The 26715-nt window shown below is 44.3% G+C and overlaps 1 protein-coding gene across 6 annotated transcripts in view; it reads right to left on the reverse strand.

Moving 5' to 3' along the window:
• WWOX (WW domain containing oxidoreductase) overlaps positions 1 to 26715 on the reverse strand; it is a 952589-nt gene that overhangs the window by 415162 nt on the left and 510712 nt on the right. Inside the window, exon 9 of one of the 6 annotated variants that reach the window (XM_025426926.3) lies at positions 20356 to 20534. The exons of the other annotated variants lie outside the window; for them this stretch is intronic. Within the exon in view, the coding sequence (XP_025282711.1) occupies positions 20412 to 20534 (123 nt within the window). The 3' untranslated portion in view covers positions 20356 to 20411. Of the gene's footprint in view, positions 1 to 20355; positions 20535 to 26715 lie in introns of those variants that run through there. 6 annotated transcript variants of the gene reach the window in all.

A 26715-nucleotide genomic window follows, 5' to 3' on the forward strand; every position in this document is an offset into this window, starting at 1 on the left:
AGTAAATAGCTCTTTCCTGTATTTCCTCATTACGTTTTCTTGATGCAACTACATGTTTGAGGCGAACGTGATAACCACTACACTACGGAAACTGGCCCCAACTACATGTTTAATGACAAAATGAAGCTGACTGACCAGGTTGCAGGGAGAAAGCCCTGCATATCTAATGCAACCTCCATTTTCCCATGAAGGCTGTGTTAGCAGCTGTGGGGAAACCAAGGCTGGTGTGTCTCCCATCTCCCTGTGTGCAGCTGTTCTGGAGACTAGCCTGCCAAGAAGATTTGCCCAGGAGTTAGTGCAGTTAATAATCTGATGCTGGGAGAGAGTGGCATGGAAGAGTCACAAAATCTGATGATTTGTTTTTCTCTCACTTCATCTCTACATGGAAACACTAAAAATAGGAATAAAATACAAAATAGGATAACAGATCCCCTTAAGAGAGCCCTCTGTTTATGCACTAATCTTAACAGAGCTAAGTAACAAAGCACAGGGTGGATGGAGAGGGCAAGCAAAAGGGTGCAATGTTAGCAACAGAAACAGAAGACAAAACAAAAGACTGCTGGAAGTTTCCAGATAATCAGAAATCCAAGGAGCCCCAGATATCATGGATGTCCCAAGCTGGCTCTGACGCTAACAGGTGCTCCCAAGAACAGTGTGTTCCTCAAGGGCTCACACCATAGCTAACCCATGCTGAGGTGCCAGAAGCAGACCCCGGGTTTGGCATAAAACTGAGATATAGCGTTGGCGGAAAGATGGGAGTCTCTTCCTGTGCAAACCACTGGGCACCGTGTTAAGTGTTCTGCATGCACCATTTCATTGATATTACTGGCTCCATCTTTCAGATGAGGCAAGATCAGCCATGGCCATGTTGGATATCCTATCTCAGAATGATGTGATGCCAAACATGCTGAGCAGAGAGGCCCAGGAATGATGGTGCCATGCCCTGATCTTTGTGCAATCCTGCCATTTCCCTGATGAAGCCTTCCCCAAACACCTAGCCACCTCATTTCTTTTTTCACTCATCATTTGCTCCTTCATGCCTTCATCCATCAAACACGCATGGGCTCAGGTATGGTGAGAAATATCAGGACCAAAAGGCTCACAAGGCAATGTCCTTCTCTGAGATGGGGTGTTATATATCGCAGTCAACTTGTGTCACCCCAAATTATACATCGAAGTCCTGATTGCCAGTACCTATAAGTGTGACCTTATTTGGAAATAAGGTCTTCGCAGATGATCAAATTAAGATGATATCATACTGGAGTAGAGTATGCAACCTCTTTGGGGCCTAATCCAAAGACTGGTGTCCTTATCAAAAGGGGTAATGGAAAGGGAGGCGGGCAGGGGGTTGGGGTGACTGGGTGATGGGCACTAAGGGGGGCATCACTGGGTGTTATGCTATATGTTGAAAAATTGAACTCCAATAAAAAAAAAATAAATAAAAATAGAAGCTTGCGAAGGGAGGAAGGAAGGAAGGAAGGAAGGAAGGAAGGAAGGAAGGAAGGAAGGAAGGAAGGAAGGAAAGAAGAAGAAGAAAGAAAGAAGAAAGAAAGAAAGAAAGAAAGAAAGAAAGAAAGAAAGAAAGAAAGAAGAAGATAGGTAGATAGATAGATAGATAGATAGATAGATAGATAGATAGATAGAGGACAGAGACCCACAAGGAGAAGGCAGTGAAATGACCTGGGCAGAGACTGAAGTGATACATCTCCAAACCAAGGAACACCGAGGACTGCCAGCAACACCAGAAATTGAGAAAGGCATGGAACATTCTCCCTGAGAACCTTCACAGAGAGCAAACACCTTCATTCAGGATGGCTAGGCTTGAGAACTCAGAGAGAATGCACTTCTGCTGTTTTAAGCTGCCTAGTTTGTGGCAGGCTATCAGGACAGCCCTGGGAGTCCCAGACAGGCCATCCAAGGCAGAAAGTACCCATAGAACACCTACTATGTGCCCGGGCTCTTCCCTGGGTGCTCAGCCTCTTGAGATGCAAAAGGAAACAAAACAAAACACACCGTTACCCTTGAGAAACTCTTAGAGGAAAGAAAGGGGGTGAGATATGTCTGGAAAAATCCATACACACATAAAAGCTCATCAAATCATTTTCACTGCTCCCCAGAAAATGTCTCCTTGAGGGGGCAAGAAATGGTTGTGTAATATTTATTCAGAGCTTACAGAATGTGCTTTTCAATCCCAAGGGCAATGAGATGATTTCGATGTAAGCCGAGGGGGAACTGCATGGAAATGCTTTCCCAGCTCCGAGGATGTTCATCATTTTGCTAGGGGACTTCACATGAGTGGGTCTGCTTGTCCAAATTCCCCAAACCAAGGGCTTTGGCCCACCCCACTGAATAACATAAGGACATGCTGATAACTCGCATAATTTGTTATAGAGATGATATTCATCGTGGGTACAACATGCTAAAAACTCTCTGCTTTGACTTCAGGAAAAAGGAGGCGCATGAATAAAAAACAGAAAGATCGTTCTCAGGAGTTATTCCTAAAAGTTATGTCCCTGAAAACTCTCGTTTTCAGAGAACACAGGAAAAGCTAAGCTGCACATTATTGCAGTGATAACAGAATCCAACCATTGTCTTTACTCAATCAGGACTTTGTTCATTGCTGGTAACCAGAGCCCCAAGAAGAGTGCCCAGTCTGTGGCAGGCACTCCCTAAAGATTTAATTACAGATTATAAATGAAGGGTGTGTTCTGCAACAGGGGGCTGTGGCAAAGACAGGTTAGATCTTCGCCAAGCCCGTTTCCCTCTTGGACATCCTCAGTTCTCGCCCATAGAATGAGGGTGGCCGGGAGGCATGGTGCTTCCGGGCCTGGCCCATAGGACAAGCCCTATGCTTCCACGTTTTCTCTTCCTCATCTTCTGCTGAGCCTGGATGAAAGGGTACCTTGCAGAGCCCTAGGGGGATGGATGGTGAAACCTCTGGAGAGAGAAAATTCAGGTGTTCGAATGACCCACAATAGACTGTGACCACAACTATGAAGAAACCCTCATTAGATTAAGGATTACATGTGAAACCACTGAAACTTTGGAGTTTTCTGTTACATCAACCAGCTGACTCCGATACTAGGAACAAAATGCAAATCCTATTCTTGACCTTGGCAGAGATGGAAAAGCAGTAAGTAACTGTCAGGGGTGACCCCAGAGGGCGTGCCAACAGCCAGATTAGCAGAGATGCTGTTGGCGTAATTGAGAATCCCTGAGACACAGATAAGGCGAGGCTGGCGAGGGGTAGAGGAAGGTCCAGGAGAAGCAGGAAAGACTAAGATGGAAAGAGGGAAATGTGCAGAAAAGAACAAGGAGGCAGATTTATCTTCTAGTTTATGTTCATTTATAGCCACAGCCTGGCGCGATCCCGGCTTTGTATGGTCACCCTTACCTCTCCTGCCTCACACCACATGTGGGAAGCTTTTTAGCAAAGGCCATGCTGACAAATATGGGAGAGAAATGGGAAATGAGAAAAGACACCAAAGCTTTCTTGTTTCTATGTTTTACGGCGCTGGGTTGTTTAAAAGCTTCCCAAGTGACTCTAACATGTTGCCTGCATTGAGAACCACTGCTGTAGAGTGAACTTGAAACATAAAGAAGACAATAAGGGATGCCTCAGTCCACAGAGCATCTGACTCCTGATCTCAGGGTCCTGAGTTCAAGCTCCACGTTGGGTGTGGAGCCGACTTAAAAAATAAAAATAAACAGGGACATCTGGGTGGCTCAGTGGTTGAGCGTCTGCCTTTGGCTCAGGTTGTGATCCTGGGGTCCTGGGATCGAGTCCCACATCAGGCTCCCTGCAGGGAGCCTGCTTCTCCCTCTGCCTGTGTGTCTGCCTCTCTCTCTGTGTCTCTCATGAGTAAATACATAATTTTTTTAATAAATAAAAATAAAAATAAACAAAGAAGAAAATAAGTGTCTTGTAGCTACAAAGAAGGCTTGGCGATCCTAGAAGGATACTCAGCTCTTCTCGTCTGTTAACCAGCACAGTGGCAGGGCAGCAGCCCATCAGACTGGCTTTGCCTTTACCTTTCCTTGCTCTCCCCTAGACCTTACAGACAGAACCTAGTTTAGCCCAAGTGCACATAATTCCCAGCTTAAGCTTTCTTGCATCAGTTTCTATCCCTTTGCTTATTGTTGAAAAGACTGTAGTTCCTTTAAATCTTGCTCCAGTTACCACTCCCAGCTCCTGCTAGTCTCCACTGCAGTGACTAATGATGGGTCCCTGGGGCCATCAGACACACACCACAGCGACTGCAATGCCTCCTTGCTTCATGTTCCCACTCTGCCCTACGAAATAAAATATGAGGATGGACACTTGTCTGCCACTGTTTGTTGGTGCCTCCTACGTGCCAGGCACTGGGACAACTGCCCTTTACTTCATAGTCACGTTGAGATGTTATCTCTCTCATTTGCTCCTCAGATATCTCCATGAGTTAGACGCTGTGATTATCACCATTGTCCAGATGAGGAAAGTGACCACAAGAGGATTGTGTAGAACTGAGCTAAGTCATGCCAGTAAGTGGCAGAGCTGGCCCTGGACCGCAAGTCTGCCTGACTATAGTCAGTGGCCATGACTCCTCCAAGAAGCTGCAGTCAGGATGTTTGTCCCCTTGCCTCATGCACATTTGTACTCATGCCTCGTCCATCACCTCTGCTGGAAAAACAGTGTGTTCCGCACAGCCTGCTTCATCGGTCTTTTTTTGCAAGTCTAGGTGTGCAGAAGCTGCTCAGGAGATGTTGAACAAATAAATGAATGAATCCTTCTAAATTTTAATGGGACTAGGGTCTGTATAATCATGATCTCAATCAACACATGTGAAGAAAGATAAAGTATTGGCCACAACTGCAGTTTCTTGGGCGCCTGGGTGGCTCAGTCAGTTAAGTGCCTGTCTTTGGCTCAGGTCATGATCTCAGGGTCCTGGGATCAAGTCCCGTGTTGTCAGGCTCCCTCCCCAGTGGAGAGAGGCTGCTTCTCCCTTTGCAGTATCTTTTTTTCTTTTTAAGATTTTATGTATTTATTCATGAGAGACACAGAGAGAGGCAGAGACACAGGCAGAGGGAGAAGCAGGCTCCTCACAGGGAGCCAGATGTGGGACTTGATCCCCGAACTGGGATCACGCCCTGGGCCAAAGGCAGAAGCTCAACCTCTGTGCCACTCAGGCGTCCCTCCCTTTGCAGTATCTTGATTTAAATGCACACATGCATATACACCCCAACATCCAAAATGCCACCTTCTAGAGAGAAAGTGGCTGGATCCTCATTTAATAGTTTACATAAATAGCTCTTTAATGGGCAACAAGCAGCTAAGGTCAGTCATATATATATATATATATATATATGGGATTATAGTAATATCAAATATTCTAGCTTCTATAGAGATGTTCATATTTGCTCAGTATCCCTTTTTCACTGGGACAGAAACTAGGGCCTCTTATTTGTAGGAAAGGAGAAGAGAATATCTGTGGAGCACCTGCTCTGTGTCTGACACTGTGTATACCTTCTCTCATCAACCCCCAGAACACCTCTGTGAGGATGCTATTGGCTGCTCCATATTTCAGAAAGGGCTCGGGCAGGGTAAGCTCGTTCTCTAAGGTCACGCAGCCAGTGAATAGTGGAATCAGGCTTTGAACCCAGGTCCTTCCAGTTTCGAAGCACATATCCTTTCTTCACAGAGCGTGTGAAAAGGAGTGGTCAGACTGCCCTGATCTTAACATGTGGGGCTTCTAATGAAAAGAAATGCTCTGTCTTCTCTCCCCGATGCTCAGAGAACATGTGGTCAGTCCGATAGCTGAATGACACCTGTCCTCAAACATCCCCACGCAGCCATAACAATTGTTATCACCATACAGATTTTTTAACAAGGACTTAGGAATTGACCAAGTGAATGTAAAAAGTATTATGATATATTTAAAACCTGGGGGGAAATGGGAGAGAGAATATTGAGAAGAAAAAAAATCATTCTTTTCATTATGGAAAAAATACTATTTTTTTTTTCCACGTAGACACAGGGCATATAAGTTAGACATGATGAGCTGTAAGATATTTATGGCACTTGCCAAGTGAGAGACACAAACCATGTGGTTCCCAAATCAAGAACCACAGTTTAAGGAGATGGAGGGCTAAGAGATTTATATAAATATACATCTATGAGTGATCACCGATAAACTACCCCAATCACACAGACTAACAGGACTCAGGCACTGGCAACAGTAAATCCAAAAGCTGGGAGGGAGTTCTCCTGGCACATCCTCATCAGGTATCCTGATGGGTTTTCCGCCGCTGGAGACGAGCTCTGGGTTTCATTCCGAGAATTGAGGGGGATGTACTTATCTTTCGGTTAGGACCGAATTAATTTTAATGCAGCTTTGTGGCTCCTGTTTAAACAGCTGTTTATTCTCTCCCCAAGAAGTTATCTAATGTGCTTTTGGAGGCAGCCACTTGGACTCTGCTTGTATAACAGTCTTGGAGAATAACCCTAAACCCTGCAAGAGACAAACAAGCAGAGGCCAATGGAAATTTATAGCGTAACCCAAGCTTGCGGAATCATAAAACTCGGGTGTTTTCCTTAATATAGTCAGAGCCTCACAATTCAAGGGTCAGGAATTTGAAACATTGGCAGGCTTCCTACGACAAATATGGTGGTCTGAAATCCTAAACATCTGGCTCTAGTTCTCAAAGACACTTTATAATATCAGATCCTGAGATGGAGTGACTGGTTCCTAAGGATTTTTCTAGAACAATGGTGGCATTTTAGAAAAGGAAAGAAAAGAGGGGAAAAAAATGAACAACAAAACATTGCAGATTTTGAACATAAAGTGAGGTATAAGGTGTGTGTGTGTGTGTGTGTGTGTGTGTGTGTGTTAACAGATATGGCCACTGGCAAACAAAATTTCTTGGGAAAAGAAAGAAAATAATTTAGAAAGAGCCATATACCTGTCAGGCTCAGACTATTATTAAGATTCTCTCCGTCTCACACTTGCACATAATCTTGAAGTCTATCAGACAAATCACAGTGGGCCTAGAGTCTTACTGGTGGGGTCTAAAAGAAACACATCAATTTTCGAACACTAACAATTTTAAATTAGGACAAGAAGGAATATTGTTAGTAATGCCGAGAAGCAAGAGGGAGGCATTTCAACTTGCAGAATAACAATACGATTAAATTGAAATCGTTGTTTTCCGAACACAGTCATTTTATAAAATGTACAGTAACGCTTTTATATGTAAATTATCTAAACTCAAAAAACCTTTCACTTTAAATTGAATTGAGACTAGCTAAAAGTAGAACACTTTGGTGAAAACGTGCTTAAAATGAATAAAACTGCAAAGTGAAACAAATAATATTTTGCAGAAAAATACTGCAAATAAATGCTCGGTTTTTCTTTCCTTTTTGTTGTTGTTATTGTTTATTTGTTTTGCTTTTGATTGATGGGTGTTATACTAAGAGAAACAGATAAAACTCCTGCCTGCAAATTCATTTTTAACTCTGCTGCCTCTTAAAGTTAAGTGATATTTTCCAGTTGGTAAATTATAAATGTTACCAATACATTTCAGAGGAGGGAAGTATAGGTGAAAACATTATGAGCCAGTGTAAGATCGGACACACTTATTCATTTGAATAAAGATGCTGATTCCAACATGTCTTTTCAATGCATCTGGGGGTGTGTGGGGGGGTCTCATTTGCTTTGTAAAAAGTCTTATTTAAAATCCCTCTCCTTTTCCTTAATTAACAACATGCATATCTCCCAATTGACAAACATCTCATCTTGGTGCTCTTCCTTGGGTGGCTGTTGGAATATCTGCAGACTTTTTCAGTGCTCATGTGACCATCTCTCCAATGAGACCATGTGCTCTTTTAAGGTAAGCTTGGTATCTTTGTATTTTTGCTCTTTTCCTGAGCTGCCACAACAATCTGATAGAAGATTTAGCATATGGTGGTCTCCTGAGACCAAATGCACAGGGATGGTTGGCGAGAGTATCAGGAAGCTGTCAGAATAACCCCTCCCCCATGAGCAGTCCCCCTGTGGTGATGGCCACCCCGGTGCCAGCAACCGTGCCTCACAAAGTACAGGCAGAGACTTAAAAAAATGGGCTTCGAGAGGAAAAGTGGTTACTCACACAACCAAAGGTTGGAGGTGGAGGGGGCTGGATCTGAAACCAGGTGTGTGTGATGGGAGGCTCATAATCTTAACCAATCCCCTTTAGATCTGCTGGACAAGAATTCTGCTCCTCCATTTATCCCCTACTCTATAGTGTCTGCTACCTTACAGAGTTAAAAAAAAAAAAAGTATCAGTTCAAGTTATTTCAGAAGAATATTCTCCTTAAGTCATGGACCATGACCATGCACCCACCCTATCTCCTGCTCTTCGGCTCAGCTCCTCAGTTCTCTCAAAGCCTTGTTTCATTTTTTGCCCAAATCAATCAACAGAACAATTCCTGGCATAGAGTAGGGGCTTGAGAAATATTGTCACCCAAATAAATAGTTCCTTCACACACACACACACACACACACACACACACACAAATATCTGCAGTAAAACTGGGAGTCTCTGGAGCTATAGGCCTTCTCCATCCAGAGTATGGAGAGAAGCAGAGAATTTCTCAATGTATGTATTCATCAATTTGTATCGTGATGAATAGTAAAAAACATGCTTTCCATTCAGGTATATGGAAAACAGGGGGATGCTACTCATCTAGTTTTAAAGTCTGACTGCGACTCTAAAGTTGGCAAAAAAGAATCAAATTCATTTAACTCCAAACACTGTAAAACCCCATGATAACTCCTGAAACAGTTTTTTTTTCTTTTTCCTTTTCTTTTCTTTTTTTTTCTTTTTCCTTTCTTTTCTTTTTTCTTTTCTTTTTTTTTCTTTTTTCTTCTCTCTCTCTCTCTCTCTCACTCTCTTTCTCTCTCTCTCTCTCTGGCACTACAATAATTCTTTTATGATGGTATCCACTGAGAATCCCTCATGGAATTTCTCTTAACATGGAGATGCATATGGCCTCTGTGGTACAACAGCTGCATAACTACATAATTGTTTACAAATGCGCAAAATAAGTACCCAAACCAATAAAAAATAATAACTCGGGCATCCATAAAGAAGAGATTCTATAAACATGCAATGGCCCATACTTTCTCTATAAATAACTGTGAGGCAAAAATACAACCACCAGAACCCCTTATTTCAAATCCCTTTCCATAAAGTAAATAGCGTTGGCAGTCTGGCAGGCTAATACCATTGTGCTTTCCCAAGCGAAAATACTTTTTTATTAACATTTATCATTTAGGCACCATTAAAAGAACTGTAGTAAAAGTGGATCCATTTACAATAAGTCACTCGGTGTTGAGTCCACAATATTCTGAATATGTTTCAAACCAGCACATGGCTTCCTGCCATCACCAAGGAGATAGGGGTGCGAGGGGTTACAGAAAGGAGAATACTAATACGAAGTGATGGTGAGGAGGAAGGAGAAGAAGAATACAGATCCTTTTAAATACGTTTCCAACTACTGCCCAAAAAATCTTCCGCAAGACCTGCCAGAGACCAGCCCTAAGGAATTCTGTACTGAAGTTTCTAAAAAAGCAATGAAGTCTTGCCCTTCAGGGCTTCTGCTGGAAATACTCTCCCTTTCCATTCCACCTCCTCAGTCTGTCTGAGGAAACTCCTATTCACTCATCAAAACACAACTCAACCATCTCCTCTTTCAGGAAACGTTCCTAGTCCGATATCAGAAGAGGGCAAACCATGCCCTTCGCAGGGTCCTCTATCAATGTATGTGCTCAACACACAATTGCTGATCACCTATCAAGATCCAAGCACTGTTCAAAAGGCACTAGAGATACAACAAGGAATAAGATGGACAAAAAGCTAGTCGTTTATAACTACATAACTAAGTAGGTAGCATAGTATCAGCTAGGATTATATTATTTCCGGTTCTATACTTATGCAATTATTATGCTATGTCTCCCAGAATAGACTATTGACTACTGTTTCTCTATATTCACTTGGTTCCTCAATTTAACACTGTCAATTGACTTAAATTGAATTTTAAAAACCACGTGAACCATCAGCATGGTGTGGGTTAAATGCTAGGCCTACGGGCAGGGATTGTATTTGTACAAAATACCTCTGCCCTCCAGGAGCTTAGAGCCAATGCCTGGGCAACACCGCTCAGATTTCCCCTGTATATAAGGATGCCTGTCATATTGGATCAGGGCTCACCATAAGGACCTCATTTGAACTTGGTCACCTCTGAAAAGACCCTATTTCCAAATAAGGTCATACTCTGCGTTGTGGGAGGTTAGGACTTCAACTTGTCCTTTGGATCTTTATTTGGGTGACACAATCCAATCCACAGCAGCAGAGCAGTGTGTTGGGGGCGGGATGGGAGGCGTCCGTGGTAAACAATACAGTAGGGAAAGGGCATGTTGTCCTTTCCCCAAATATCTGGGCTGGGCCCTGTCTCCTCCACTTACTACCTGTGACCTGGAGAAAGTCTGTACCACGTTGTCCCTGTTTTCTCATCTGTAAAATGAGAAAGTTATTAGCACATACCTCAGAGCTAGTTAGGAGGATTAAATGAGCTAACTCAAGGATAAGGTAGATGAGTAGTTGATGGACTTAAGAGCTTCCCCCCACCACCACCTTTTCCTTTCTTTTAGACATTCCTCTTGCTGATAATGTACATTAAGATGTATCCTCTCTGAGAACACAATATTTCTTACTCAAAGCCATGCAAAACCTCCTGCAGCAGACATCTTGGTTGGCAACCCCATCAGCCTTCTCCCCTGCAGGGTTCCACATGCTTACCCAGCATCCTTGCAGCCCAGGAGGCCATGTGACAAAGTACACATGTGAATCAGACGTACGCAGAAGTCACTTGAGGGATTCTGGACAAGCATTTGCCTTTCCGGATAAAAGGGTCAGACCCAGCTGGTACCATTCCCTTCTCTTTCTTCCCACCTGGAACCCAAATGGTATGCCTAGCACAGTGATGGCCGTCTAAGAGCCTAGAGGAATGACCTAGAGAATCACAGGGCTAGTGACCCAGAACTCTGACAAGTGTTGAGCTGCTGAGCCAGCTGAGTCACTGCCAGCAACTGCCTCCCTCTGGGCTTCTTATTAAGCAAGAAAAGACAGAGCCTTATTTGCTTAAGCTAATTTTACTTGTGTTTTCTCTAACCTGCCACTGAACTCACTCCTCAGTGATAAACCTTTTAATTGGTCTCCGTGTTCCCAATCCTAAACCATGATGATCCATTCTCCACCTGACAACTATGGTGCTGGCATGAGTCAAGTCATAATATGTCATACATATCATATGTGATATATCAAACATATCATATGATATTGTATCATATCATATCAATCTCTCTCCAGCTGAAAACCATCCAGTGGCTCCTTACTGAAACCAGAATCAGGGGACTCCTGGGTGGCTCAATGGTTGAGTGTCTGCCTTTGGCTCAGGGCATGATCCTGGAGTCCAGAGATCGAGTCCTGCATTGGGCTTCCTGCATGGAGCCTGCTTCTCCCTCTGCCTGTCTCTGCTCTCTCTCTCTCTCTCTCTGTCCCTCATGAATAAATAAATAAAATCTTAAAAAAAAAAAAAAAAAGGAAAAAAAGAAACCAGAATCAAGTGTCCAGCCCTCCCATGGTTTACAGGGCTCTGTGAGATTCAACCCCAGCCCACCTCTCAGCTTTCACCTGGAACTTGCCCCTTGATTTATTCTGTTCTAACTCCACTGAGCCTCTCTATTCCCTCAAACATGCCAAGCTCCTTTCCACGTCTAGAGGTCTCAACAATTATTTCTTCTGCTTGGGACACTTCTGCTATATCTTTGAGTAACTGGCTCTTTGTCATCCTCCGTGTCACTCCTAGAACAGCACCTTACCCAGGGAGGACTGTCAGGACACGATTGGTGAACAGAGAGCAAATCTAACATTCATTAGCACAATAGTGTGACACAGTCACATTGTGAAAGGGGACCCCATGGAAGAGTTTTGGGTTTATCCAGCTACCTAATGTCCATAATTTGTATTCTTTTTCCCACTTCCCTCCTCATTTCACCAAGTACAGTCTCCTGGAAATAAAACCTGGAGGTGTGCACATGTGTTTATCCACCAGGCCCTCCTACTTGGAGGTCCAGCCAGGTGTTGACCCCCTGCTCCCTAAGTCCCAGACTGTAGGTCTTTATTTTTCTCATACTACATTCATAGTGGGACCCATGCATTAGTCTGCTAGAGCTGCCATAACAAAATACCCACACTGAGTGGCTGGAACAGCACAAATTTATTTTCTCATAGTGCTGGAGGCTAGAATTCTTAGGTCAAGGTCTTGGTAAGTTTGGTTCCTTCTGACGCCTCTGTCTTCAGCATGAGGATGACCACCTTCCCACTGGGTCCTCACACCTTCTCCCCGCTATGCATTGCACACTTCATGTCTCTTTGTGGGTCCAAACTTCCTCTTCTGAGAACACCAGTCAGACTAGATTATGGGCCACCCTAATGGCCCCATTTTAACTTCATCACCTCTTTAAAGATCCTCTTTCCAAACACATTCACAATCTGAGGTAGGGGGTAAGGGCTTCAACCCATGAAATACCAAATACGCAGCCTCGAAGGACAGAGTTTGCTGGTCCGGTTAGCAGGAATGTTCTATCTCTTACGGCTCACACTATGACCCGTGTAACTGTCATTCCTGGCAGTCTCTCTCTTGAGATGGCTAGGTAATATTTTGTTATAGAAAATTTCAAACATAGCTCACAAAAGAGAAACTAATTAAATGATCCCATAGTCCACCAAGAACTACAACACTGCCCAATTTTGAGTTGTTTACCCTGCTCTTCAACTGCTTCCTCTAGATTATTTTAAAGCAAATCCCAGACATCTCACTGGTACATTTTTCAGTATGTCTAACACAAGATGAATTTTATTTAAAATATTATCATGCTTACCAAAATAACAGTACTTTCTTAATACTATCGATTACCTACTCCATATTCAGATTTCCCTGATTGTCCCAGAAAATTGTCTTTGAAAGTAGGTTCATTTAAATCCAAATCAAAACATGCTTCACGTATTGCATTTGGATGCCGTGTTTCTCACATCTCTTTTAATCCATGCAACATTTTGAAGTCAGATACACATTGTCTTCGCACTCAGAGCACTTTCTCACTTAAGACATCACGGCAGGGCATCCATCATCCAAGATACAGGAGCCCGAGAGCTCTGGCTCCCACGAATGGGAGGGGGGTTCAGGCTGCTTCTTCACCGAGCTCTCACAGATTACAGATGATTTAATGTCCAGGAGGGCAGCTGCTGAAAGATATGCTCTTTCTCTTTCCAAGTGAGCTTTGTTCTGAATTTGGATTAATTTAAATGGCGCGTGCACAGAGGGAATTTGTAAGATATGTTTACGGAATAATTGTGATCAATACTCATGCGTTTATAAGTGGGAGTGTGTGCGCAGTAGGCTTTGAGGAGGCTCCTGTGTGCTCACTCTTTAACGGTGATCAATACTCATAGTCAATCACCAACAGGGGAATCGGAGCAAAACATTTATATTCAAACTGTGCTGGGTCCCCTTATGGAAGGTTCTTTCATTTGGTCGGTTAGTCGCAAATACATTTATCAGACAATGTTATACAGGGATGGAACTATAAAAACACATTTTTAAGCATTAAAGGTTTATCATTCCGTCATCTGTTCATACTTTCATCACCAAGATCTTTGGGGCTGGTCTTTCAAACTATTATTCCTGAACAGCTGTATGCTCTAAAATTGATGGTCTTCTTAGTTGATAGATCCACAAAAAAATTGTTAAATATTCAACAAAGCTCTCAATGGCTGCAGCCACCCAGTCTGAACATTTCCCTTCAAAGCATATATACCAGTCTGATAAGAGCCTCTTGCTCTTATTTGTTGAAGCAATTATTCAGTGCAGTGATTACTGAACACGCCCCACAAATGGTACATTTCTTCAGAGGGGATAGTAATATATTTTAACATGTGTATACCTGCACGTCACTTTGAACATTACAATTTCCATGTAACACTGGAGGATTCATGATATATTTGTTTCTCCAGTGTGCAAAGGCCAGACTAGCATGAACAGAGCTGGGCGCAATCTTTGGCTAATTTAGCCAGTTGGCTTTAAAGAAACTCTTGAAATACTTCCCTATCGTGACCCTCCATTTTCCAAAATCCCTGTTGAGTGGTCATTAGGTCCTAAAATCCAGCCTCAACAAGCAGATTAGTTACTTGTGGCGCAGATGTCAGTGAACGCACAAGCAGAAAATAAAATCGTGCAGAGACAAGCAAGGCACACGCTCTGCAGCTTTAATCACATCAAGAGACTGGGGTGCTCAGTGGTCCCCCGGGTGTGGGCATCCGGGCGGAGAGATGTTGGAAGCGCTCGGTGGGGCGGTGGGCACGTATGGCGGGGAACCAGGCAGAAGCCAGAGCAGCGTCCCATTTCTTGAACGTGCTGCTTCCAGAAGCAAGTCTCCGGGTGGTTACCTGTGTATGCAGCCTGGTGGCTCTCCATGCCGTCTGGGGAAATGGGTCCCCGTCTGCCCCAACTTACAGGCCATTGGATGATATGAGGGAGCAGTTAGATGTGGACGAAACACCTGTTCTCGGGCTCCAGGTGGGAAGGACAAGGTCCACTTGGGGTACAGCTCTACGGGAGAGCCACTGCTAGGGGAAGGACAGGCGTGAAACTACATAAAATGAACAACCGGCAAGGACGCAAACTGTCTCTTGGGGAGAGGAGGCCACGCAAAGCAAATCCCTTGGGTGTCATCACTTGTTTGGGGGGCGACACGGGAAGGGCACAGCGGCACTTTCCCCTGGCAGGGCCGCGCAGGACACACATGTGGCTGGAAGATGTTTCAGGGAAGGAAAGTCGGGTAAGACGAGAGGGGCTGGGTCCGAGATGAGCAGAAGGACTCTGGAGAATCGGGACCTGGGGGCGCGGACCCCGACGGCCGAGCGCTTGCACCAGGCCGGGCCTGCTCCCCGGGGCCCTGGGCGCCCAGCACCCGCCGCCCTGCAGGCCCTCCTTCAGCCAGACACCGCCAACACGCTGCTCTCTGTGATCACTGCTTAGCTTAAATGAGTTAATCTCGTTTTCCAGATGAATTGTTATTTTGTCTCCCGCAGGCTGTGATTACCGGATAAAAGTATTGTGTTAACAGGAGGGCTGGGGGCTTTGGGCGCCGCATCCCGCGCACATGTAACCAGCTCGGCTCTGCTCACCTTTTCTCCCCTTTCTGTGTTTAATGGGGTTAAAAGAACGGGGAGAGGAGTCGGGGAGCTGTGGAATGACACTCGGGGCGGTAAACCTTTCAGATGAATTATGGCCCCTCATGAGAGGTCAGAGGGCCAATTTATCTTCATGTTTGGAAACACAGTTTATAATCCTGACAAAATTTAAAACACATCTAGGGCAAAAGAGACGTACAAACGACACCGAGTTCTCGACCCTTCCTTTTTCTGAGCTGCTCTTGGAGCACATCAGCTAGCAAACAGCTCTGGGCTGAGGGGCCACTACCTGGAAAGCATTGTTTCTGGGATGCTGTCAAAGTTTGTTTGCTTGTGTTTGTTTATTTATTGAAGGAAAGCCAAAGCCTGGGCTCTCCCCTCAAGGAGCTTTATTATGCCTCTGTGACTGATGGTAGGTAGCATCATGTCTCTCTTTAATTTTTAAAAAATTGCTTCGGAGTGTAGACAGTAATGTATGTCATCGGAGGTGCAGACTCTGGTCTTAAGCCCATCCTGCACCTTCTTTAACTCTGACGTCTTTGGCAAGTCGCCTATGTCCTTTGAGCCTCAGCCTGGCATCTGGGAAGGGGTAACAATCGCCCCCAACTTTCAAGGTGATTGTAAAAATATGCAATAAAGCACGCAAGCTTTGAGCAGGTGCTGAGTGTTTAATAAGGAATAGCCCCAAAAGGTATTATTTCCTAAGGTAGTTACTGAGTCATAGACTTGATACCAAGGCTGGGTGGGAGAGCAGGGAAGAAACAAAAAGAGGTCATGGGTGGGTGCTGGATTTAGCAAACCAAAATACTGGATGCCTAGTTCAATTCTAATTTCAGATAACCAACAAATAATTTCTTGGTATAAATGCAGCCCTATACTAATATATGTCCTATAGTATATATAGACTATACATATACACATACATAAATACATAAAGTGTATGTATAAATACTATAGTATAAGTATGTCCCAAAGATTGCCTGGCTACATTTATAATAAGAAACTATTTGTGCGTGTGTATATATATATATATCTTATACTATAGTGTGTACACACACACACACTATATATATATATGGTATAAATATGTCCCAAAGATTGCATGGCTACATTTATACTAAGAAACTATTTGTTTGTCTGTGATTCAAATTTAATTGGGTATCTTGCATTTTATCTGGCAAGACTAGCTAAGGATTTGAGGTCAGAAGCCCAAGACTGAGTCTTCCTTACCAGCTGTGTAACTCAGGGACAGATACTATAATTTTCTGAGCTCCAGTGTCCTTCCCTATGAAATAAGGCTAACTGTAAAAGTCATACCTGCATAATTTACAGAGTTGTGGGTAGAATCAAACAATGTATGTGAACACGATTTGTAAACTGCAAGTATCATTCCTTTTTCATTTTTTTTTCTTGTTCATTTATTGCTTTAGAAGAGAAATAGACTAATGTGCAGCTAATTTTACAGAGGGGCCTGGGGCCTGATTAGGGTATGGAGGGGGGAATCTTTGTCTAAGGCTTTGCTCTATAGGGAAGGGGGAAGGACAGGGTGTCTTCCCAACCACAGGGAGGGAGGGAGGGGGGACCCCCTCCACGCTACTGTGACCATGTTGGCAGCAGGCAGCCTGGTAAAGTGGTGTTTCCTGTCAAACCTACAGTGGCATGTTTCTGAGTGTCCTTCTCAAGGATGGTCTCCGACTAGTGAAGTCTGACGTGGATGCTTCCCAATGAGAGGTGCCCCAGATTCCCATATAGGAGCTGCTGAGGATAAAGGATGTCTATATTCATTATTCCTTCCTATTCTTTGAGATGGTGATTATAATCTGGAGATGCTACATGCTTCAGAATGGAAAATCTTGACATATTCTGAGCATCTCCCAGCTTTGACTATCCTGGTATAAATCCTAGCTTCACCACCCCCTAGGTGTATAACCCCAAGCAACTTGCTCCATATCCATGAACTTCAGGAGACACAACAGGAACCATCGGGTGGCCCAGCTGACTGAGTTGTTGAGGATGCTATGGTCTTCTGCACACATGTGAAGCATGATCTCACTGCCCTCTTCCTTGGCTCATGCATTAGTACAAAGTGACTATCTTTTAAAATGTGGGTGAACACAGCAGCCACTGAACCCCTAGTTTATCTCACGTGGTATTTCTCAGACACTAGGGATAAAAGAGCGCCAACTGCAGAATATGGGGGAAGATGTCCTCCAACATGCAAAGCTGGGACGCTACTGACTTTGGACATTCCTAGCACCCATTTCCCACTTGACTCCTGACACAGCAGTGGAGTACTGGGACTCACAGACCCTTCCAGTGTAAACACTCCAGAGTGACCTGAGGAGGAAGCTGCAAAGAATAGCCCCTGAAGATGCCTGGTGCCTCGGGTGTGGGTGTTGTGTACAAGAAGTCCAGCACTACGGGCCGGTGAGGTGGCATGGGCACACACTCATCACCCATGTTTTATACACTGCGCACCTGTTTTCATATATTTGGGTGTTTTATACAAATGTGGGGAAAAAATTAGAGATTTTTTTGCATGCAGGTAAAGTCTGACTATGGTAGTTTTTTAAGATATTTGAGGAATGCTTTTGGTTTCAGGTGAGTAATATTCTGAATGGAGTGAAGGGTGGAAGGAGGGTGAGGAGAGTAAAATAAACCCCTTCACATCTGAATGATCAGAATCAACACGGCAGCAAGGCTTTCCTGACAACCCAGGATGTCAATTACGCAAACAATTTGTTCACGAAAGGACATAAGTTTATCTTCTGTTTGAAATATTCGATGGTTTGCATGGGATGTGGTGTCTTTTAGGCTACTGGGGAGCTGATAGATTCACTTCTAAAGGCAGTCTGTGGGGATGCCTGGATGGCTCAGCGGTTTGGCACCTGCCTTCGGCCCAGGGCGTGATCCTGGAGACCCGGGATGGAGTCCCACGTCAGGCTCCCTGCATGGAGCCTGCTTCTCCCTCTGCCTGTGTCTCTGGTGTCTCTGCCTCTCTCTGTCTCTCTCTCTCTCTCTCTCTCTCTCTCTCTCTCTGTGTCTCATGAATAAATAAAATCTTAAAAAAAAAAAATAAAGGCAGTCTGTATCTCAGTCAGCACTAAAGGTGAGATCCTGGAGACCTGGGATCAAGTCCTGTGTCAGGCTCCCTGCATGGAGCCTGTTTCTCCCTCTGCCTGTGTCTCTGCCTCTCTGCCCCTCTTTGTCTCTCTCTCTCATGAATAAATAAAATCTTAAAAAAAAAAAAAAAAAAACCTTCTGAGAAGTTAAATGATCCCATTGGTACTCTGTGTGAACACAAGTCACAAGGGGGACCAAGGCTCAAGAGAGGATGCTCTTTCTGGTACACAGAATGTCAATGCTTCCATATCTGGAAAAACGTCTACTATGAGGGGAGATGGGACAAAGCACTGTGCCAGAGAAACGCTTCAGAGACACTCATTTCTCCAACTCCTTCCCTTACCTTCTTCCTGGCTGACAAAGGAGGAAGTTGGGAAAGAGAAACGAAAAGAATGAAAGAGAAAAAGGTTGGGGCCCAGAGACAGCCAGAGAGATGCAGGCCTTGACTCTAGAGGAAAAACTGAGATGGAATTGTGACACCCAGGATGTCCCCAGAGAGAAGATTCTGGAAGAAAACACTTAATCCAAGGGCAGAGGAAGACAGTGGTATAGGTGCTTCTGCCTGGCTCTGGGAAGAAATAATAAATGTGTCTGAGGATGCCTGTGTATGGAAGTTAAAGGCAACTGTATTCAAAAAGCTTCCCTGATGGTCTGAAAAAGAATACAGGGTCAAAGGAAGCAAAAGTTCATCAAAAACGGTACCATATGTATTGAAAATATTTCCTCTTCTGCTAACCTTATTACATGCTATTGAACTTTATTAAATATGGGACTTCCGTGGAAATGTTTTAAATAAAAATATACTTTGATAAAAGAGGTGTGATTGTGTTTATGGTCAAATAAGGGAAAATTCATATTCAAATTTTTAAAAAAACTACCATCTCTGGCTGCTAAGTATATTCCACTGCATGGAACTTCTTGGAGATGCAAACCTATGTTACCCATTGCTATATGCACGGCATGTACACCATCCTCCATACTCAGGAAGTGTGATTTAGAGAATAGATAAATGGATACCTACTCCTAGCAGTTCAGGTTCTTTAATAAAGATACACTACCACCACCTGGTGACAACATACCAGAATTGCAGGAATAGGGTTTTTTGTTTTATTCTTTGTTCTTGTTTTTTAATGCTAGTGCACACAGAAGCAGTATAATCTCGTGGTACATATGGCATTACACAAAGTCACCAAATGCAAAGAACTAGGAGCAAGAAAGCAAATAAATATTAAACTGCTTTGTTCAGGTGATCTCAAGTAGTATCAGCTTTTTCCAGTCCTTTCCTGTCATTTTAAGTATTCACTTCACAGAATCTTCCCATATTTTCTAGGCTGCACAACTATAGGCTAACAACAGAGCCAGAGCCAGGTTCTCACGTTAGCTCAGGCAGCCTGGAAGGGGGAGCAGAGCTTGATTGACAGCTGACAAACTGCGGATAGAACAAAGACAGCGGCTTCATCCGGGACACTGCTGCTTTTCTATGGCCACATTTGCTTTTCCTTGTTTTCATATCCTCTCAAAAGAAGACCCTTTGACTCTTTTTTGCTTTGTTTTGTTTTGTTTTTCATATAGACCATGTAGTCAGCTAGGTCCGGAAGCTACAATGAATATAAAGTACTGGGCAAAACAACATTTGATAAATGTAAACAATATGCATAGAGAAAACCTCTCAGATGAAAAATCCACATACATTTTTAGCGGCCGGCAGACTGAATGCAAATGGCTTTGGAAAATATAAGTGGCTGGCTTTTTAATATCAAAGAAATCACAGCCTTTTCTCTAACACTAAAAACACCGCTGCACTAAAAAGAAAGAAGTAACTAAATAAACTGGGCGGCTGATTTTCAGCACGCAAAAAGTCACTGTCACTGCCTCTGCCCTCACCTTAGGAGTTCTTGTATTTCTAGAAATGTTAAATGGGTGGTGGTGGGGTAGGTGAAGTGAATCAGGAATGCTGTATTTTTAAGGCTCCCCCTCAAAACCAAATGCACTTCCTGTTTTAGAGGAAGAAGAAGCAATTAAGAAAAAAAAAAAATCAAATGAAAGACTTCGCCCAGCTCACAGATGAAGCCCTGCGATGTCAGTGCTTTGGAAATGCTCGGCTTCGGTGGCTTTCCAAGGCAACGCGCGGGCAGTCTTGCCTGAAAGAAAGGAGTCAATAGGGAGAAAATAAATAGAGCATTTCCAGAACTCACCCAGCAGCTCGGAAAACTGTCTGCTTACTATTACACAGTTTTAACATTGTCATAATCATTTTCACAGTAAAGATACCCTTCCTGCAGTTTAGACCAAGAATGCATGACTAATTTTAACCACTTGTGCAAATCTCCTAATGGAAATTTCAAACAGCTTTTATGGATTAGGGTTTTGTAAACTGTAGGGACAGAGCGGCCACAGATACCACAGGGCGGTGCTCCTCACACCAAGCTGTGGATGCCTAAGGAGTTCCCGAACAACAGCGGGCGATCACAGTACCCCACAAGCTAGAGGTCTCCTGGGCACCACGTGCAGTGCACGTCATGCGTGTACAGTTGCTACAGCTGAGGGTCATGGACGTGCAGACAAATGGTCGTGTGCTACCATTTCAAGATGCGCCAGTAAGTTCTGGAGGCGAGCAAAGTCGAGAGGAGCCCCCCTCCCCATATGATCTCCCCGAGTTCAAGCCATACAACCTCATGGTGGTTAAAAAGAAAATCTCGAACTGCCCCTCTCCATGACCATGACCTGAAGGGCATCTGGAGGACTGACCCCTACTGTGACCCCTGGTTCACTTGACCTACCCCCCCCCCCCACCCATTTAACATTTCTAGAAGAACTGGGATGGGAGACTGAAGAATCGTGTCCTCCTGCAGATGGATAATTTCGATAGCTGCACAAAAACGAGAATCCACTCAATGCCACTGAATTGCATCAGTGCATAAAAATCATCAATTTTATGGTGCCTATATTTTAACACAATTTTTAAAAAGTGAATCAAGTCCGCAAGTTCAAGTCCCTTTCCACTGAGATGGACTATAGTCATGGTCACACGTGTAAAGAATATTGTTATAACCGCCTCTTTGCCCATAACTGTGCCAGAAACTCAGAGCTTTAAAGAAAAAAAAAATTGAGGCAAATTCTTCCCCTTTAGGCGGTCAAAGTCAGTGGGATAGTTGGAAACATATTTTTGTTTTGTTTCCCCCAATGCCCAAATTCAAGCAGTTGGAGTTTCTGGGGCTTTTAACCTCATTCATGGAGATTCTCACTTTTACCTTGTCAGCAATTTTCACAGGAGAGTTGGGGGAGAAGCAGAAGTCAAGACAGGAGGCCAACACGGGAATCGGCTGCCCGGGTGACCGAGGGTCTTTATGAAGCACAGAGAAGGAACAGGCTCTTGTCCGGAGGGAGGAGCGAAGAGATGTCCCCCCTCTTGCCTCCTCTGCCCTCTACCCTCTGGGTTCTTGACTTCCCTCATGGCTAAAGTCAAGGTTCCTCAGCCCTCAGCCTCATCTCCATCCTCGGGGGAGCCTTCTGGGATCCCACTAATCCCTGCAGGATCTGACAGTTCCAGAGGCTTGCCTTTCAGACGGATCGCCTTCGGGAAGGAAGCAGAAAGTTCTAGGCTGACTTGGAAAAGAAGCTTTGGGGCAGGTGTTTGCTCCAGAAGCCCAGGACTCCAGCGGGTGGGGGTGGGGGGAAAGGGGGAGCACTGTCAAGGCATCTGGTCTCAAGGAACCCCACACTGGTCCCTTTCTCCACAGTGAGTGGTGGGGTGAAAATGGGACCCGAGAGGGCAGGAGCTCTGGAGTAAGAGCCTCCCCTGACCCCAGAGCACACGGCATCCTCTAAACTCGCTCTGAAAATGTGCCCACAGCACATCTGATTCCTCTTTGATGTCTTCTTGACGTTCTCAATTCCTTTTCTTTCTTGCCTTTGGCTTTCTACCCAGAGATGAAATCGTGTCACCTGCTCGCCTACCAGCTCTCCCTTTGCCCTGTTCCCAGGCCTTCCTCTCCCATTCCCTACACTGGGGTGGAGCCACCACGGAGCAGGGCGCAAGCTGTAGCCCCAAATGGTAGCTCACATCCCATTCCATGCCACACAGCTCATGTTGCTTGACTAGGTCCTGGACGGCCTTAACCTAATTCTTGGTTTATGATGTGGTTCAGACACACGAGCTCGTCCTCTGGGTTTCCCAAGTCTCCCGTGGAGAAGGGAGGAAAGAATGAGGCAGGTGCAGGGAGATTTGGGGGTGGAGAAGGAATGAGAAGTAGATCCAGGCTCAAATTGTGGAGCTGCCACCTGCCATACACCATCAGATCTTCAGCTTCCTCATATGTCAAAGGGGACGGGGGAGGGGAGGCGGTTGCTCCCTGGGGAGACTACAAGGTAAGGTAACCAAATAATCATGGCAAACTGCCGTGTGGGGGTCAGCGCACGCCAGACCCTGTGAGAAGTGCCTTATACAGCGCTGCAAGTTTTATTCTCTCTGTCACCTGAGAGATCAGTACTGGCATTAAAGATGAAGAGATTAGGCACAGAGAGGCTGGGTCACTTGCCCAAAGCCACACAGCTGCACATGACAGAGTGTGGATTCAAACCCGACAGCCTGACTTCAGGCCATGTTCTTCCCAAGTCCCTTACCATCTACAGTGGCATCCATTTAGGACCCTTAACAAATACCAATCCCTTGCTCCTGCCTTTTGAGATTTTTTTTCACCATAGTCCTTTGGGTCGATTTTCAATAAACTTCAATCCTCTGGGTGTTGTGCTGCTTAGCTTTCTTCCATTAGCTGGAAATCATTCAATAAATATTCATTAAGCACCCGCTCTGTGCCAAATACCAGGCTAGCAAAGGTCCCTTCTCCAAGTCCTTAGAGCCAGGGGCTGGGGCCAGTGTGACTATGAGGTGTCTGTGGTCAGGTCCACTGCACGACCGGAAATGCCACAGAAAATACAGGCAGGAGGCATAACTCGGTGGTGCACTTAGGGATGGTCGTCCTGCCTGTCAGAGGGAGACAAGAGTGCTGGCGTGGCCTTCCCTAGGCTCGTGGTTTCCTGGTCCCTGGGGCCTGGTGGGTTTCTTACCTATGCTGGCTGCACCGACCAGAATTTGGCCACAGTTCTGTGAGAGTCACTGATCCACCGACTAGTGTGTGCCAGACAGGTGACCCTTGGACGGTGTTTCCCAATGGGGGTGTTGCTGCCATCCTGAGGAAGGACATTTCTCTGTCGTGAAGCATGACCCACACATCACAGGATGCTTGGCTTCCTGTCTGCTAGCCACCTTCACTCCTCCACAGAGCAGGAGCTTGGTCATCTTGGGCATTAAAAATGCCAGGGGTGAAGGCAGGGGCGAAGTGCCACCCTCAGCGAAGAACCACTGTCTTAGAAGATGTGACTGCAAGTCAGATGGGCCCAGGGGAGATAACTCACATCATTCTGTGGTCTGGAGAGACAGAACATATATGAACTGAGTGCAGAATTCCATCAAGTTCAGAGGTGACTTAAAGTTGGCTAGAAGGTAATTACATGGAAAAGCCTGAAGAAATGCAAACCTCAATTAAGTAAGGAGGGTGTGGATGTCAGTGAGCAGAGAAAACAGGTGATCTGTCCTCTTTCAGAAGCTGATCATTGATAATCATTGTGTCTATAGAGAAGCGGTTGTCCTAGAAGCCCAGGTGTCCATGGGAAACCAGGTGACATCTCCCTGGTTGTGAAGAGATCTCAGTATGTTGAGAAAGCTGTCCTGTAAGTTACATGGCAGGGGAACCCCAGTACTGCGTGGTCTGACATCACGTTTCCTTAACACACAGGCATTATTTAACCACAGGAAAACTAACATATAATCGTGCATGCTGTCCTCACAACCACCCTGTGAGATACGTACCATCATGATCCCTTCTCTTTTTTTTTTTAAGATTTCATTTATTTATTCATGAGACACACACACACACAGAGAGAGAGAGAGAGAGAGAGAGGCAGAGACACAGGCAGAGGGAGAAGCAGGCTCCATGTAGGGAGCCCGACATGGGACTCGATCCTGGGACTCCAGGATCAGGCCCTGGGCCAAAGTTGGTGCTAAACGGCTAAGCCACCCAGGCTGCCCATCATAATCCCTTCTTAAAGACAAGCAGAATAAGCACAGAGAAGCTAAGTTACTTGTCCGAGGCCACTCAGCTAGATATGGTAGAGACTAACTCCAAACTCAGGCAGCATTTGAACCAAACATAAAAAGTAATTTTCCTATTTTAGAGTTAAACATAAAAATATTGACATAATGAAAACAAGAGAAACACGCTATCCTATTGGCATATCCTCAAATACACGGTATATTATGAACCTGTAATGTTTTAATTTGGCCTTCAGAAGCAGAGGTTGGCAAACTGAGGCCTTTGGGCCAAATCTGGCCCACCACTGTTTTTATGAATAAAGTTTTATTGGAACACAGCCAGATCCATTCATTTAAGTATTATCTGTGGCTGCTTTCAGACAAAGGCAGACTTGAAGAATTGTGACAGAGACCATCTGAACTGCAAAGATGGAAATACTTACTATCTGGTCCTTTACAAAAAAAGTCTGCCAACACTTGTTCTAGGGGTAGACATTAGCCTTGTAAGTTTCTATTTTAAATATGCAAATGGCAATTGCTACAGAATTATGATGGTAAGGTGAAATATTACTACATTTATACAAGCCATCAGAATATTAGGAAAACTTCAGATTTATCATGTTTGCAATTAAATTGATTAGATATATACAAATCACTTATATTCTCGGGAAGCTTGTCTGTAATAGCACTTGAGAAGGAAATCAAAATAGTAAATTCATGAATACAGCTTAAGATTTTTAAGATCTTTACCTAAATTCATAAATGAGCTGAAACATTATTCTAGAGCTCTTCAGACATGGCTGCTAAAATTTCTCAGGCTTACAAGCAGAATAATAGGAACTGGGAAGATGAACGGAAGATCCTAAAGAAGAGCTAGGATTTTAAATTTGTAACGTGAATGAAATGAATTTTAATTTTGAAAGCCTCGGTAAACACACGCTTCTGCTCACAAAGGCCACCCTAGAAGCCACCAAAAAAGCCCTACTAATAATCTGGATCTTGTATCCCCTTCCCTCTGCTTCTCAGGAGTACACCTAAGTGAAAGCACGCAAGAATCAAACCTGGGTTTTCACTGCCACCAGTGCCTAAATACAGACCCAATCTGTCTTTTTTGACCCAATTTGGATTGTGAATCTGTTTGATAAACGGGACTGGCCTCGGCCAAGGAATCCCACGTAAGACAAACATCAAGGACAAATGCTCTTGTGAGATGTAATTAAAAATATATTTTTATATAAAATAATTATTTTACATATTTATATCAAATCAGTATTTAATATAAAATAAATGTATGAATATATAATACGTGCTACATGTGAATATATAAATGTTTTACCAAACCACTTTGTTATTTCATGTAGCATTCATAGTCCATAAAGTCCTTTCAAATACATTATGTCTTTTGATGCTGTAAAATAACAGCAACTCAGTAGCTAACGTGAGCTTTGAATGGAGTGATTCCAGCCTGCTAGTAGCATGGCCTTAGGCAAATTACTAAACCTCTCAGTTTTCTCAGCACTGAGCAGGGGTGATAATCATACCTGCTTCATGGGTTATTGTCGGGATCAAAACACGGAGTGTCTAAAATGAGTGCTTCACACACTGCCTCGTACACAGTAATGGTCACATGGATCTTAGCTGCTGTCACCTGTAACCACTATCATTCTAGAAAAGTCCTGTAAGGTCAGAAAAGCGGGCATCACTGTCTCCCTTTGTGGAGGGAGTTGCCAGGAATAGGGGGCCTAAAAGACTTGCCCAAAGGATGCAATGCAACCCACAGGCAGTGGCACCGTATTTCTGATTCCTATGCCCAGTGTAGGGAGTCTCTACTGTGTTCCCCACATGTTCTACCATCAGAACCACCTGGAGGCCTTCTAAAAACAGACTGCAGGCCCCAGGCCCAGAGATTCTGATTCAGCAGATCTGGATCCGGTGTAGGGCTCAAGAATTCTGCATCTTTAACAAGTTACAAGTGATGTCACTGCCACTGGTCCAGGGACCCCACTGGCCTAACTCAGTGAAGCACCTTCAGGGAGTCACACTTGCCCTTCTACAGTGTATCTGGTGCATACTCGTGGGTCATCAAAATGTTTGGCACTTGGTCAATGCTCAATAGATGGCTTTGTTTTATTTTACTATTTTATTTTATTTATATTTTTGCCATGGTTTCATTCTGGCTTTTCATTTTCTTAGCTGACAACCTTCACTCTGATTCTTCGATCCATCCATGA

Source organism: Canis lupus, chromosome 5, assembly GCF_003254725.2.
Source record: "Canis lupus dingo isolate Sandy chromosome 5, ASM325472v2, whole genome shotgun sequence".
Classification (NCBI taxonomy): Eukaryota; Metazoa; Chordata; class Mammalia; order Carnivora; family Canidae; genus Canis; species Canis lupus.